At 63.8% G+C, this 14,491-nt stretch overlaps 3 protein-coding genes across 3 annotated transcripts; all 3 read left to right on the forward strand.

Moving 5' to 3' along the window:
- The first annotated feature begins 970 nt into the window (after positions 1–970).
- On the forward strand, positions 971–2,375 carry LOC112590636 (uncharacterized). Its single transcript, XM_025307789.1, has 3 exons — positions 971–1,296; positions 1,483–2,094; positions 2,300–2,375. Exons 1-3 carry the CDS (start codon positions 971–973, stop codon positions 2,373–2,375), a joined length of 1,014 nt encoding a protein of 337 aa, XP_025163574.1.
- Positions 2,376–3,792: 1,417 nt separating this feature from the next.
- On the forward strand, positions 3,793–4,536 carry LOC112590637 (uncharacterized). Its single transcript, XM_025307790.1, has 2 exons — positions 3,793–4,176; positions 4,417–4,536. The coding sequence occupies exons 1-2, from the start codon at positions 3,793–3,795 to the stop codon at positions 4,534–4,536; spliced, it is 504 nt and encodes a 167-aa protein (XP_025163575.1).
- Positions 4,537–4,604: 68 nt separating this feature from the next.
- LOC112590638 (uncharacterized) lies at positions 4,605–11,492 on the forward strand. The gene is made up of 5 exons (XM_025307791.1): positions 4,605–6,282; positions 6,373–6,433; positions 6,620–7,231; positions 10,600–11,211; positions 11,417–11,492. Exons 1-5 carry the CDS (start codon positions 4,605–4,607, stop codon positions 11,490–11,492), a joined length of 3,039 nt encoding a protein of 1,012 aa, XP_025163576.1.
- The last annotated feature ends 2,999 nt before the right edge of the window (positions 11,493–14,491 follow it).

Here is a 14,491-nt window from a genome sequence, read left to right on the forward strand (position 1 = left end):
TTTCAGATCATCTCCTAATAGAGATGGAGCTGTCCGTCACCCCCGAGGGCCTGCGGTCCAAGCAACCCCGAATGCAACCCCGACCGGGGAGATGGTCCCTGAATAAACTGGACAGGGAAGCACTGGACATCTCCCTTGAGGCTGCCACCTGGCCACGGCAGGAAGAGGGGCGGGACCTCGACTCTGAGGTTATGGCAATTATGGAAGTCGTCGCGCATGCGTGCGACGAAGCCATGCCCAGAGTCAGGTCCTGCCCCAAAAGGTCCGCCTGGTGGTGGACCGACGCCATAGCCGATCTCCGGCACAAGTCGGTCCACCTCAGGCGGGCCTTTAGGAGGGTCCGTAACGACCCTCACTCGGACCCCGAGGCTGTTCTGGCTGCCCGGAGGGAGTTTTGCCTAGCGGCGGCATCCCTCAGAGATGCGATTGGGGCAGCCAGAGGAAAAGGGTGGGACACCCTCCTCCTCTCGCTGGACGCGGATCCGTGGGGGCGTCCATACAAAATGGTGATGAACAAGCTGAAACCATGGACGCCCCCGCTAACGGAGACGCTCGACCCCCGGTTCTTGGAGCGGGTCATGGGGACCCTCTTCCCGGTCAGGGAAGGGGACCCCATGGGCCCGTACGTTGCACCCACCCCTGAACAACAAGGGGTGGTACCGGGGGTCACCGAGGAGGAGGTGGCCGGGGCCATCAAAAGGGTCAAAAGCCGGAAGGCGCCAGGACCCGATGGAATCCCCGGCCGCGTCCTTACCCTGGCCTCGGGGTACCTAGGCGGAAGGCTCGCGAGGATATTCTCGCGAGCCCTGAGGGAACGAAGGTTCCCCCAGTCTGGGGGAGGGCCAATGTGGTCCTCCTCCGTAAAGAGGGCAAACCGGAGGGCACCCCCTCCGCATACCGGCCCATATGTCTCCTGGACGAGGCGGGCAAGCTCTTCGAGCGTGTCATAGCTGCCCGCCTCGTGGAGCATATGTCCCGGATAGGTCCGAACCTTGACGACGGCCAATACGGCTTCCGGGAGGGACGTTCCACCGTGGACGCGATTCGGCGTCTGCGGTCCCTCTCGGAGGCCATAGTGCAGGAGGGCGGGGTGGCGGTGGCGGTGTCCTTGGACATCGCCAACGCATTTAACACCCTGCCCTGGGGTAGGGTGGTGGAGGCCATGGAAGGCCACTTCCAATTCCCACCCTACCTCGTGGCTGTCGTCAGGGATTACTTCCGGGGTCGGCGTCTAGCCTGGAGAGACGCCGACGGCAAGGTATGCGAGAGGGGCATGAGTTGCGGGGTTCCACAGGGGTCCGTTTTGGGCCCCCTCCTGTGGAACCTCGGTTACGACTCTGTCCTCCAAACTGCCCTCCCCCCCGGCTGTAGCATCATCTGCTACGCAGATGATACGCTCATCTTAGCCGGGGGGAGAGACTGGGGGGAGGCCGCAAGAACGGCCAACTTTGCGGTGACATGCGTCGTGCGCTCTATTCGCAGACTGGGCCTGGTGGTGGCGGAGAGGAAGACGGAGGCGATCTTCCTCCATGGCAGGAGGATGAAGCCACCCCAGGCCCAGATAAGAGTAGGAAGGGTCAGGGTCCCAATAGAGGCCCAGATGAGATATCTGGGCCTCACCCTGGACGGCACCTGGTGCTTCAGGCAACACTTCAATCGCCTGGTCCCCCGGTTAAGGGCTGTCTCGAGCAGAGTCAGCAGGCTCATGCCGAGAACCGGGGGACCCGATGGGAAGGCGCGTCGCCTCCACGCTGGGGTACTCAACTCGGTGGCCCTTTACGGGGCACCGATATGGGCGGAAGCCCTGGCCGTCAGTCGCCCGATACAGGCAACCTTGCGCAGGGTGCAAAGGGCGCTGGCGGTCAGGGTGGCCCGATGCTACCGAACAGTATCCCACGTGGCGGCGACGGTCCTGGCGAGCATGCCCCCCCTGGAGCTCATGGCCCTTTCGTACATGGGAATGTACGATAGGAAGCGTGAGCTCCTACGTATGGGGGGGGCGGAAGAACCGCTCGCCAGGACAATCAGAAGGATGAAGCACCAGACTCGACAGGTCCTCCTTCAGAGATGGCAGCGACTCCTGGCTAATGCCAGGTACGGAAGGAGGACCGTCGAGGCCGTCCGGCCCTTCCTGCCAGAGTGGGTAGGAAGGGCCCACGGGACCCTGACCTTTAGGATGGCACAGGTGCTCACCGGGCATGGATGCTTCGGTGAGTACCTGTGCCGGATAGGCAAAGAGCGCACGGCGGCATGTCACCACTGTGGACACGACCATGACTCCGCGCAACACACACTCCAGGACTGCCCCGCCTGGAGTGCCGAGCGCGGAGTCATGGTCAGGGCCTTGGGCCAGGACCTCTCACTCCCGGGGATAGTCGGGGCGATCCTCGGGAGTGAGAAGAGATGGGATGCGTTCTCCTCCTTCTGCGACTCGGTAATGACGCAGAAGGAGGAGGCTGAAGAAGCGCGGAGAGAGGCAGAGGGTAGGGGAAGGAAACGGCGGCGGCGCGAGAGACACCGCCAGTGGAGGGCGGGGAGAAGCAGGAGTAGGGAGGGGGACGTTGATTCCTCGGAGGAGGATGAGCTCAGGAGGATGGTGGGCCAACCACCACCTCCTCCACCTCCTCCCCCCCCTCCCCCTCCTGCTCCCCCACAGGCACAAGCAGCGAGACGGGGAACCCGCAGGGGGCACGGTGCCCCCCGTGGAAACCGGAGAGGAGTCGGAGACGGTAGGGTGGCGGTGGTGGTTTTGCACCGCCTCACCCCCCTAATGGTGGCGGCAGCCATGCTGACCGCCCCCCCAGCAGCAGGGGTGATTGCGGCGCCACCACCGCCGCCACCCCCCGCTGTCCCACCAAGGGCAGCGACGACGGGAGAAGGTAGCGGGTGGAGGGCCCGGCTCAGGCCTAGGCCCTACACACGCAGACCGCCGACCCCATCGAAAAAAGGGGTTGGATGAAAGTAAGGGGGGGAGAGGGCATCGATGATAAGGAATCATCGAAACAAATGCCCCTCCCCCCCTTAATCGCAAGTCCGACAGACCAGTCGGACATGCGGCAGGGGGGTCGCTAGGACCCCCCGCCCCATTCCTCCGCGGAGGTGGGGAGAGCCCGGCGGCTAGGGGAGTAGATCTCCCTGCAACCGCCGGGCGGGAGGGTGGGGTACCGGGCGGGGACTCCCGGTGCCCCAACCAGCCCTCCCAAGGTAGGGTGGCTGGCTGATACGGTGGGTCAGTCAGCCACACAACGTGTTCTGGCGGCGCCTCGTCTGGTCGGGAACGGTGGTGAAGCGGGCCTCGGCCGGCTTCCCCCCTCCCGACCGAAGAGACGAGGCGTGAGGGGTGGGAAAGGGGAACGGCGGTCGAAGCGGGCCCTCGGGCCGGCTTCCCCCTTCCCCTGGGGGAGCGGCGGTCGAAGCGGACCCTCGGGTCGGCTTCCCCCCTCCCCCACCCCGCCCCTCAGGGACAGAAGGTGGAACATCTGGACTCGGGGCCCCGATCAGCAGTTACACGGCACCGGGGCCCCGAACCAAGTCCCTTCGCAGCGCCACCCGGGGAGGTTTTAGCCGGTAGGAGTCCGGCATAACCCTGGCCCTTCCCCGAGGGTCAGGGTATCCATGATGGATTTCCTCCTCGTCAAAAAAAAAAAAAAAAAAGGTTAGGTTAGGTTAGGTGTCACGGGAGCCCTGATCTTGGAGATCCCAGGTGAGGACCGCAACACACATGCGGACAACCTCGCCAAAAAACTAAGCGAGGTACTCGCAGAAAAGGCAAAAGTGACCCGCCCACAAAAAATGGGAGAAATAAGGATCAGGGGCCTAGAGGTGTCCACCTCAGAGGAGGAGGCTGCGCAGCGGGTGGCCCAAGCCGGTGGCTGCAGAGTGGCGGAGGTCCAGACGGGAGTCATAAGGACCACACCATCGGGCTATAGGTCGTTATGGATGAGGTGCCCGCTCGCAGCAGCCAAAAAAGTGGCGGAGAAGGGAACTCTATCTCTGGGGTGGACGCAGGTCAAAGTAGAGCTCCTCGAATCTAGGCCCCTGCAATGCTACAGGTGCCTTGAGAGAGGGCACGTGCAGCAAAATTGCAGCAACAAGGTGGACAGAAGAAACATCTGTTACAGGTGTGGAGAGACGGATCACCTGGCCCGCAGCTGCACCAAAGCAGCGAGGTGTGCTGTGTGTGCTGCGGCGGGAAAACAGGCGGGTCACCGAATGGGGGGGCCGGCGTGTCGCCCCCCCAATAAGAGAAGGAATCAAAAGAGGGATGAGGGGCAGGAAGCGGAGGCAGCCGCACCAATGCCACCAGCCCCCCCTCCTCCCTCTAAGGAAAGGACAGACGAAAGCGGGGATAAGGAGCAAGTGCCCTCCCCACCAACAGAGTCCTTGGGACCAATTACCCCGGTAAATGAATCGCAGGACAAAGGGATGGAGGACATGGATATCGAAAGGAGGGGAGAGAAGAGGCAACGACCCGCAAGGAGAAGCGGGAGTGAGGAAGAGGAGGGGCCCGTGGAGAAATTGCTGATACACCTGTAATGGACACACGGCTCCTCCAAGCAAATCTGCACCGCGCTCGGCAGGCACTACCGCTTTTCGAGCATACCATGACCGAGCGCGGTGCGGGATTGGGAATTGCGGCGGAGCCCTACAGAGTCCCCAAAAACCATCCGAGATGGTTCGGGGACAATCTGGGCTCCGTCGCAATCATTTGGAAAGCGGGCGGAAACTCTCCCCCCGCTACCTATGTGGGTAGCGGAGAGGGATTCGTCGTGGCCAGGTGGGGTGCCCTGATAGTGGTCGGGGTATACCTCCCCCCAACAAAGAGCCTGGACTTTCCTAGCTTTAAGTCCAGGCTCCGAGACATGGGGAGGGCCGTTAGACGGCACCTCCCCGAACCTGTCATCATCGCCGGGGACTTCAATGCGAAGTCGGAGACGTGGGGATCCCGGGATGGTGACAGGAGGGGGGAGGAGGTGGAAGACTGGGCCGCGGGCCTTGATCTGCACCTGCTGAACGAGGGACGTGAATCGACGTTCGTAGGGTCGCGGGGAGAATCGATCATCGATCTCACATGGGCTTCCCCCGCGGCCCTGAAGCGGGTGCGGAGTTGGAGGGTGGCGGACGAGCTCGAAGCTCTTTCAGATCATCTCCTAATAGAGATGGAGCTGTCCGTCACCCCCGAGGGCCTGCGGTCCAGGCAACCCCGAATGCAACCCCGACCGGGGAGATGGTCCCTTAACAAACTGGACAGGGAAGCACTGGACATCTCCCTAGAGGCTGCCACCTGGCCACGGCAGGAAGAGGGGCGGGACCTCGACTCTGAGGTTATGGCAATTATGGAAGTCGTCGCGCATGCGTGCGACGAAGCCATGCCCAGAGTCAGGTCCTGCCCCAAAAGGTCCGCCTGGTGGTGGACCGACGCCATAGCCGATCTCCGGCACAAGTCGGTCCACCTCAGGCGGGCCTTCAGGAGGGTCCGTAATGACCCTCACTCGGACCCCGAGGCTGTTCTGGCTGCCCGGAGGGAGTTTTGCCTAGCGGCAGCATCCCTCAGAGATGCGATTGGGGCAGCCAGAGGAAAAGGGTGGGACACCCTCCTCCTCTCGCTGGACGCGGATCCGTGGGGGCGTCCATACAAAATGGTGATGAACAAGCTGAAACCATGGACGCCCCCGCTAACGGAGACGCTCGACCCCCGGTTCTTGGAGCGGGTCATGGGGACCCTCTTCCCGGTCAGGGAAGGGGACCCCATGGGCCCGTACGTTGCACCCACCCCTGAACAACAAGGGGTGGTACCGGGGGTCACCGAGGAGGAGGTGGCCGGGGCCATCAAAAGGGTCAAAAGCCGGAAGGCGCCAGGACCCGATGGAATCCCCGGCCGCGTCCTTACCCTGGCCTCGGGGTACCTAGGCGGAAGGTTCGCGAGGATATTCTCGCGAGCCCTGAGGGAACGAAGGTTCCCCCCAGTCTGGGGGAGGGCCAATGTGGTCCTCCTCCGTAAAGAGGGCAAACCGGAGGACACCCCCTCCGCATACCGGCCCATATGTCTCCTGGACGAGGCGGGCAAGCTCTTCGAGCGCGTCATAGCTGCCCGCCTCGTGGAGCATATGTCCCGGATAGGTCCGAACCTTGACGACGGCCAATACGGCTTCCGGGAGGGACGTTCCACCGTAGACGCGATTCGGCGTCTGCGGTCCCTCTCGGAGGCCATAGTGCAGGAGGGCGGGGTGGCGGTGGCGGTGTCCTTGGACATCGCCAACGCATTTAACACCCTGCCCTGGGGTAGGGTGGTGGAGGCCATGGAAGGCCACTTCCAATTCCCACCCTACCTCGTGGCCGTCGTCAGGGATTACTTCCGGGGTCGGCGTCTAGCCTGGAGAGACGCCGACGGCAAGGTATGCGAGAGGGGCATGAGTTGCGGGGTTCCACAGGGGTCCGTTTTGGGCCCCCTCCTGTGGAACCTCGGTTACGACTCTGTCCTCCAAACTGCCCTCCCCCCCGGCTGTAGCATCATCTGCTACGCAGATGATACGCTCATCTTAGCCGGGGGGAGAGACTGGGGGGAGGCCGCACGAACGGCCAACTTCGCGGTGACATGCGTCGTGCGCTCTATTCGCAGACTGGGCCTGGTGGTGGCGGAGAGGAAGACGGAGGCGATCTTCCTCCATGGCAGGAGGATGAAGCCACCCCAGGCCCAGATAAGAGTAGGAAGGGTCAGGGTCCCAATAGAGGCCCAGATGAGATATCTGGGCCTCACCCTGGACGGCACCTGGTGCTTCAGGCAACACTTCAATCGCCTGGTCCCCCGGTTAAGGGCTGTCTCGAGCAGAGTCAGCAGACTCATGCCGAGAACCGGGGGACCGGATGGGAAGGCGCGTCGCCTCCACGCTGGGGTACTGAACTCGGTGGCCCTTTACGGGGCACCGATATGGGCGGAAGCCCTGGCCGTCAGTCGCCCTATACAAGCAACCCTGCGCAGGGTGCAGAGGGCGCTGGCGGTCAGGGTGGCCCGCTGTTACAGAACAGTATCCCACGTGGCGGCGACGGTCCTGGCGAGCATGCCCCCCCTGGAGCTCATGGCCCTTTCGTACATGGGAATGTACGATAGGAAGCGTGAGCTCCTGCGTATGGGGGGGGCGGAAGAACCGCTCGCCAGGACAATCAGAAGGATGAAGCACCAGACTCGACAGGTCCTCCTTCAGAGATGGCAGCGACTCCTGGCTAATGCCAGGTACGGAAGGAGGACCGTCGAGGCCGTCCGGCCCTTCCTGCCAGAGTGGGTAGGAAGGGCCCACGGGACCCTGACCTTTAGGATGGCACAGGTGCTCACCGGGCACGGATGCTTCGGTGAGTACCTGTGCCGGATAGGCAAAGAGCGCACGGCGGCATGTCACCACTGTGGACACGACCATGACTCCGCGCAACACACACTCCAGGACTGCCCCGCCTGGAGTGCCGAGCGCGGAGTCATGGTCAGGGCCTTGGGCCAGGACCTCTCACTCCCGGGGATAGTCGGGGCGATCCTCGGGAGTGAGAAGAGATGGGATGCGTTCTCCTCCTTCTGCGGCTCGGTAATGACGCAGAAGGAGGAGGCTGAAGAAGCGCGGAGAGAGGCAGAGGGCCGGGGGAGAAAGAGAAGACGGAGAGAGAGGCACCGCCAATGGAGGGCGGGGAGAAGCAGGAGCAGAGAGGGGGACGTTGATTCCTCGGAGGAGGACGAGCTCAGGAGGATGGTGGGCCAACCACCACCTCCTCCACCTCCTCCCCCCCCTCCCCCTCCTGCTCCCCCACAAGCACAAGCAGCGAGACGGGGAACCCGCAGGGGGCACGGTGCCCCCCGTGGAAACCGGAGAGGAGTCGGAGACGGTAGGGTGGCGGTGGTGGTTTTGCACCGCCTCACCCCCCTAATGGTGGCGGCAGCCATGCTGACCGCCCCCCCAGCAGCAGGGGTGATTGCGGCGCCACCACCGCCGCCACCCCCCGCTGTCCCACCAAGGGCAGCGACGACGGGAGAAGGTAGCGGGTGGAGGGCCAGGCTCAGGCCTAGGCCCTACACCCGCAGACCGCCGACTCCCACAAGAACGGGAGTCGGATGAAAATGAGGGGGGGAGAGGGCATCGATGATAACGAATCATCGAAACAAATGCCCCTCCCCCCCTTAATCGCAGGTCCGACAGACCAGTCGGACATGCGGGAAGGGGGGTCACTAGGACCCCCCGCCCCATTCCTCCGCGGAGGTGGGGAGAGCCCGGCGGCTAGGGGAGTACATCTCCCCGCAACCGCCGGGCGGGAGGGTGGGGCACCGGGCGGGGACTCCCGGTGCTCCAACCAGCCCTCCCAAGGTAGGGTGGCTGGCTGATACGGTGGGTCAGTCAGCCACACAACGTGTGTACAGGCGGCGCCTCGTCTGGTCGGGAACGGCGGTGAAGCGGGCCTCGGCCGGCTTCCCCCTTCCCGACCGAAGAGACGAGGCGTGAGGGGTGGGGAAAGGGGAACGGCGGTCGAAGCGGGCCCTCGGGCCGGCTTCCCCCTTCCCCTGGGGGAGCGGTGGTCGAAGCGGACCCTCGGGTCGGCTTCCCCCCTCCCCCGCCCCGCCCCTCAGGGACAGAAGGTGTAACATCTGGACTCGGGGCCCCGATCAGCAGTTACACGGCACCGGGGCCCCGAACCAAGTCCCTTCGCAGCGCCACCCGGGGAGGTTTTAGCCGGTAGGAGTCCGGCATAACCCTGGCCCTTCCCCGAGGGTCAGGGTATCCATGATGGATTTCCTCCTCGTCAAAAAAAAAAAAAAAAAAAAAAAAAAAAAAGGTTAGGTTAGGTTACCTCTCACTCCCGGGGATAGTCGGGGCGATCCTCGGGAGTGAGAAGAGATGGGATGCGTTCTCCTCCTTCTGCGGCTCGGTAATGACGCAGAAGGAGGAGGCTGAAGAAGCGCGGAGAGAGGCAGAGGGCCGGGGGAGAAAGAGAAGGCGGAGAGAGAGGCACCGCCAATGGAGGGCGGGGAGAAGCAGGAGCAGAGAGGGGGACGTTGATTCCTCGGAGGAGGACGAGCTCAGGAGGATGGTGGGCCAACCACCACCTCCTCCACCTCCTCCCCCCCCTCCCCCTCCTGCTCCCCCACAAGCACAAGCAGCGAGACGGGGAACCCGCAGGGGGCACGGTGCCCCCCGTGGAAACCGGAGAGGAGTCGGAGACGGTAGGGTGGCGGTGGTGGTTTTGCACCGCCTCACCCCCCTAATGGTGGCGGCAGCCATGCTGACCGCCCCCCCAGCAGCAGGGGTGATTGCGGCGCCACCACCGCCGCCACCCCCCGCTGTCCCACCAAGGGCAGCGACGACGGGAGAAGGTAGCGGGTGGAGGGCCCGGCTCAGGCCTAGGCCCTACACACGCAGACCGCCGACCCCATCGAAAAAAGGGGTTGGATGAAAGTAAGGGGGGGAGAGGGCATCGATGATAAGGAATCATCGAAACAAATGCCCCTCCCCCCCTTAATCGCAAGTCCGACAGACCAGTCGGACATGCGGCAGGGGGGTCGCTAGGACCCCCCCGCCCCATTCCTCCGCGGAGGTGGGGAGAGCCCGGCGGCTAGGGGAGTACATCTCCCCGCAACCGCCGGGCGGGAGGGTGGGGCACCGGGCGGGGACTCCCGGTGCTCCAACCAGCCCTCCCAAGGTAGGGTGGCTGGCTGATACGGTGGGTCAGTCAGCCACACAACGTGTGTACAGGCGGCGCCTCGTCTGGTCGGGAACGGCGGTGAAGCGGGCCTCGGCCGGCTTCCCCCTTCCCGACCGAAGAGACGAGGCGTGAGGGGTGGGGAAAGGGGAACGGCGGTCGAAGCGGGCCCTCGGGCCGGCTTCCCCCTTCCCCTGGGGGAGCGGCGGTCGAAGCGGACCCTCGGGTCGGCTTCCCCCCTCCCCCACCCCGCCCCTCAGGGACAGAAGGTGTAACATCTGGACTCGGGGCCCCGATCAGCAGTTACATGGCACCGGGGCCCCGAACCAAGTCCCTTCGCAGCGCCACCCGGGGAGGTTTTAGCCGGTAGGAGTCCGGCATAACCCTGGCCCTTCCCCGAGGGTCAGGGTATCCATGATGGATTTCCTCCTCGTCAAAAAAAAAAAAAAAAAAAAAAAAAAAGGTTAGGTTAGGTTAGGTTAGGTTAGGTTGGCGTCTGCGGTCCCTCTCGGAGGCCATAGTGCAGGAGGGCGGGGTGGCGGTGGCGGTGTCCTTGGACATCGCCAACGCATTTAACACCCTGCCCTGGGGTAGGGTGGTGGAGGCCATGGAAGGCCACTTCCAATTCCCACCCTACCTCGTGGCCGTCGTCAGGGATTACTTCCGGGGTCGGCGTCTAGCCTGGAGAGACGCCGACGGCAAGGTATGCGAGAGGGGCATGAGTTGCGGGGTTCCACAGGGGTCCGTTTTGGGCCCCCTCCTGTGGAACCTCGGTTACGACTCTGTCCTCCAAACTGCCCTCCCCCCCGGCTGTAGCATCATCTGCTACGCAGATGATACGCTCATCTTAGCCGGGGGGAGAGACTGGGGGGAGGCTGCAGGGACGGCCAACTTCGCGGTGACATGCGTCGTGCGCTCTATTCGCAGACTGGGCCTGGTGGTGGCGGAGAGGAAGACGGAGGCGATCTTCCTCCATGGCAGGAGGATGAAGCCACCCCAGGCCCAGATAAGAGTAGGAAGGGTCAGGGTCCCAATAGAGGCCCAGATGAGATATCTGGGCCTCACCCTGGACGGCACCTGGTGCTTCAGGCAACACTTCAATCGCCTGGTCCCCCGGTTAAGGGCTGTCTCGAGCAGAGTCAGCAGACTCATGCCGAGAACCGGGGGACCGGATGGGAAGGCGCGTCGCCTCCACGCTGGGGTACTCAATTCGGTGGCCCTTTACGGGGCGCCGATATGGGCAGAAGCCCTGGCCGTCAGTCGCCCCATACAAGCAACCCTGCGCAGGGTGCAAAGGGCGCTGGCGGTCAGGGTGGCCCGCTGTTACCGAACAGTATCCCACGTGGCGGCGACGGTCCTGGCGAGCATGCCCCCCCTGGAGCTCATGGCCCTTTCGTACATGGGAATGTACGATAGGAAGCGTGAGCTCCTACGTATGGGGGGGGCGGAAGAACCGCTCGCCAGGACAATCAGAAGGATGAAGCACCAGACTCGACAGGTCCTCCTTCAGAGATGGCAGCGACTCCTGGCTAATGCCAGGTACGGAAGGAGGACCGTCGAGGCCGTCCGGCCCTTCCTGCCAGAGTGGGTAGGAAGGGCCCACGGGACCCTGACCTTTAGGATGGCACAGGTGCTCACCGGGCACGGATGCTTCGGTGAGTACCTGTGCCGGATAGGCAAAGAGCGCACGGCGGCATGTCACCACTGTGGACACGACCATGACTCCGCGCAACACACACTCCAGGACTGCCCCGCCTGGAGTGCCGAGCGCGGAGTCATGGTCAGGGCCTTGGGCCAGGACCTCTCACTCCCGGGGATAGTCGGGGCGATCCTCGGGAGTGAGAAGAGATGGGATGCGTTCTCCTCCTTCTGCGGCTCGGTAATGACGCAGAAGGAGGAGGCTGAAGAAGCGCGGAGAGAGGCAGAGGGCCGGGGGAGAAAGAGAAGACGGAGAGAGAGGCACCGCCAATGGAGGGCGGGGAGAAGCAGGAGCAGAGAGGGGGACGTTGATTCCTCGGAGGAGGATGAGCTCAGGAGGATGGTGGGCCAACCACCACCTCCTCCACCTCCTCCCCCCCCTCCCCCTCCTGCTCCCCCACAAGCACAAGCAGCGAGACGGGGAACCCGCAGGGGGCACGGTGCCCCCCGTGGAAACCGGAGAGGAGTCGGAGACGGTAGGGTGGCGGTGGTGGTTTTGCACCGCCTCACCCCCCTAATGGTGGCGGCAGCCATGCTGACCGCCCCCCCAGCAGCAGGGGTGATTGCGGCGCCACCACCGCCGCCACTCCCCGCTGTGCCACCAAGGGCAGCGACGACGGGAGAAGGTAGCGGGTGGAGGGCCCGGCTCAGGCCTAGGCCCTACACACGCAGACCGCCGACCCCATCGAAAAAAGGGGTTGGATGAAAGTAAGGGGGGGAGAGGGTATCGATGATAGGGAATCATCGAAACAAATGCCCCTCCCCCCCTTAATCGCAAGTCCGACAGTCCAGTCGGACATGCGGGAGGGGGGTCGCTAGGACCCCCCGCCCCATTCCTCCGCGGAGGTGGGGAGAGCCCGGCGGCTAGGGGAGTATATCTTCCCGTAACCGCCGGGCGGGAGGGTGGGGCACCGGGCGGGGACTCCCGGTGCTCCAACCAGCCCTCCCAAGGTAGGGTGGCTGGCTGATACGGTGGGTCAGTCAGCCACACAACGTTCTTCAATTGGCGGCGCCTCGTCTGGTCGGGAACGGTGGTTGAAGCGGGCCTCGGCCGGCTTCCCCCTTCCCGACCAAAGAGACGAGGCGTGAGGGGTGGGAAAGGGGAACGGCGGTCGAAGCGGGCCCTCGGGCCGGCTTCCCCCTTCCCCTGGGGGAGCGGCGGTCGAAGCGAACCCTCGGGTCGGCTTCCCCCCTCCCCCGCCCCGCCCCTCAGGGACAGAAGGTGCAACATCTGGACTCGGGGCCCCGATCAGCAGTTACACGGCACCGGGGCCCCGAACCAAGTCCCTTCGCAGCGCCACCCGGGGAGGTTTTAGCCGGTAGGAGTCCGGCATAACCCTGGCCCTTCCCCGAGGGTCAGGGTATCCATGATGGATTTCCTCCTCGTCAAAAAAAAAAAAAAAAAAAAAAAAAAAAAGGTTAGGTTAGGTTAAGGGAACCGGAGCCAGAGTCCCAGCCTCCTCTCCCTCAAAGGAAGCGGAGAACCTCGCTCCCTCTTTCGCCCCCCACACGTGTCCCCACTGAAGGTGGGAGCATGGAGGTGGACGAGAAAAGGGGGGAAAAGAGAGTGAGGCCCACAGAGAGAGAGGATACCGACGGCGAACAGCCGGGGGAAAAAGTGGTGGTAATCACGGTACCAGATAATGGAGACTAGATTATTACAAGGGAACCTGCACCGCGCCCGTCAAGCGCTCCCCCTGTTCGAGCATACTATGACGGAGCGCGGTGCAGGCTTAGGAATAGCGGCAGAGCCCCACCATGTCCCCAGGAACCACAGATGGTTCGGGGACGAGTTGGGCTCTGTCGCTATTGTGTGGAAGGCGAGCAGCCGCTCACCCCCTGCCAAATATTTGGACCGCGGCAGGGGGTTTGTTGTGGCCAGGTGGGGAGCCGTCACCGTGGTCGGGGTATACCTCCCCCCAGCAAAGAGCCTGGGCTTGGTAGATTACGAGTCCAGGCTCCAAGAAATGGGAGATGTCATCAAGAGACATCTCCCAGGTCCTGTCATCGTCGCCGGCGATTTTAACGCCAAATCGGAGCTATGGGGCTCCCGGCGCGATGACAGGAGGGGGGAGGTAACTGCGGATTGGGCCGTGGGCCTAGGTCTGCACATAATGAACGATGGTGTAAAATCCACATTCGTGGGGTCGAGGGGGGAGTCTATTATAGACTTGTCTTGGGCGACCCCCTCGGCCCTGCGAAGGGTGCGGACCTGGAGGGTGGCGGAGGAGCTCGAATCGTTGTCTGACCATCTCTTGATAGAGATGGAGCTCTCCGTCACCCCCGATGGCCTACGGCCCCGTAATAAGGACGGACCCCGGCCCGGTAGATGGGCCCTAGCCCAGTTAAACAGGGAGGACCTAGAAATCTCCCTGATGGGCTCCACCTGGCCACAATGCAAGGACGGGCAGGACCTTGACTCTGAGGTCATGGAGGTTATGCAGGTGCTCGCACTTGCGTGCGATGCCTCCATGCCCAGAGTCAGGGCCTGCCCAAAACGATGCGCCTGGTGGTGGACCGACGAAATTGCCGCGTTGCGGCGGAGGTCGGTCCACCTCAGGCGCGCGTTCCGAGCGGTACGCCGGGACGCGGACCCTGAGGTCACTCTGGCCGCCCGGCAGGAGTTCTGCACTGCAGCCAAGGAACTCCGGAACGCCATAGGGGTGGCCAGAGGAAAGGGGTGGGACGACCTCCTCCTCTCGCTGGACGCGGATCCGTGGGGGCGCCCATACAGGATGGTGATGCAAAAGCTGAGACCATGGGCGCCCCCTCTGACGGAGACGCTTGACTCCCGGTTCCTGGGACGGGTGATGGGGACCCTATTCCCGGTTGGGGGGGAAGACCCCATCACCCAGTACGTAACCCCCTCCCCCGAACAACAGGGGGAGGTTCCGGGAGTCACCGAGGAGGAGGTGGCCGAGGCTACCAAAAGGGTCAAGAGCGGGAAAGCTCCGGGACCCGATGGTATCCCCGGCCGTGTCCTCACCCTGGCCTCAGGGTACATGAGCGGCAGGCTCGCCAGCCTATTCACCAGGGCAGTGAAGGAACGAAGATTCCCCCCAGTCTGGGGGAGGGCCAACGTGGTCCTCCTCCGAAAAGAGGGCAAGCCGGAGGAATCCCC

Source organism: Harpegnathos saltator, unplaced genomic scaffold (assembly GCF_003227715.2).
Source record: "Harpegnathos saltator strain DR-91 unplaced genomic scaffold, Hsal_v8.6 scaffold94, whole genome shotgun sequence".
NCBI classification, from domain to species: domain Eukaryota; kingdom Metazoa; phylum Arthropoda; class Insecta; order Hymenoptera; family Formicidae; genus Harpegnathos; species Harpegnathos saltator.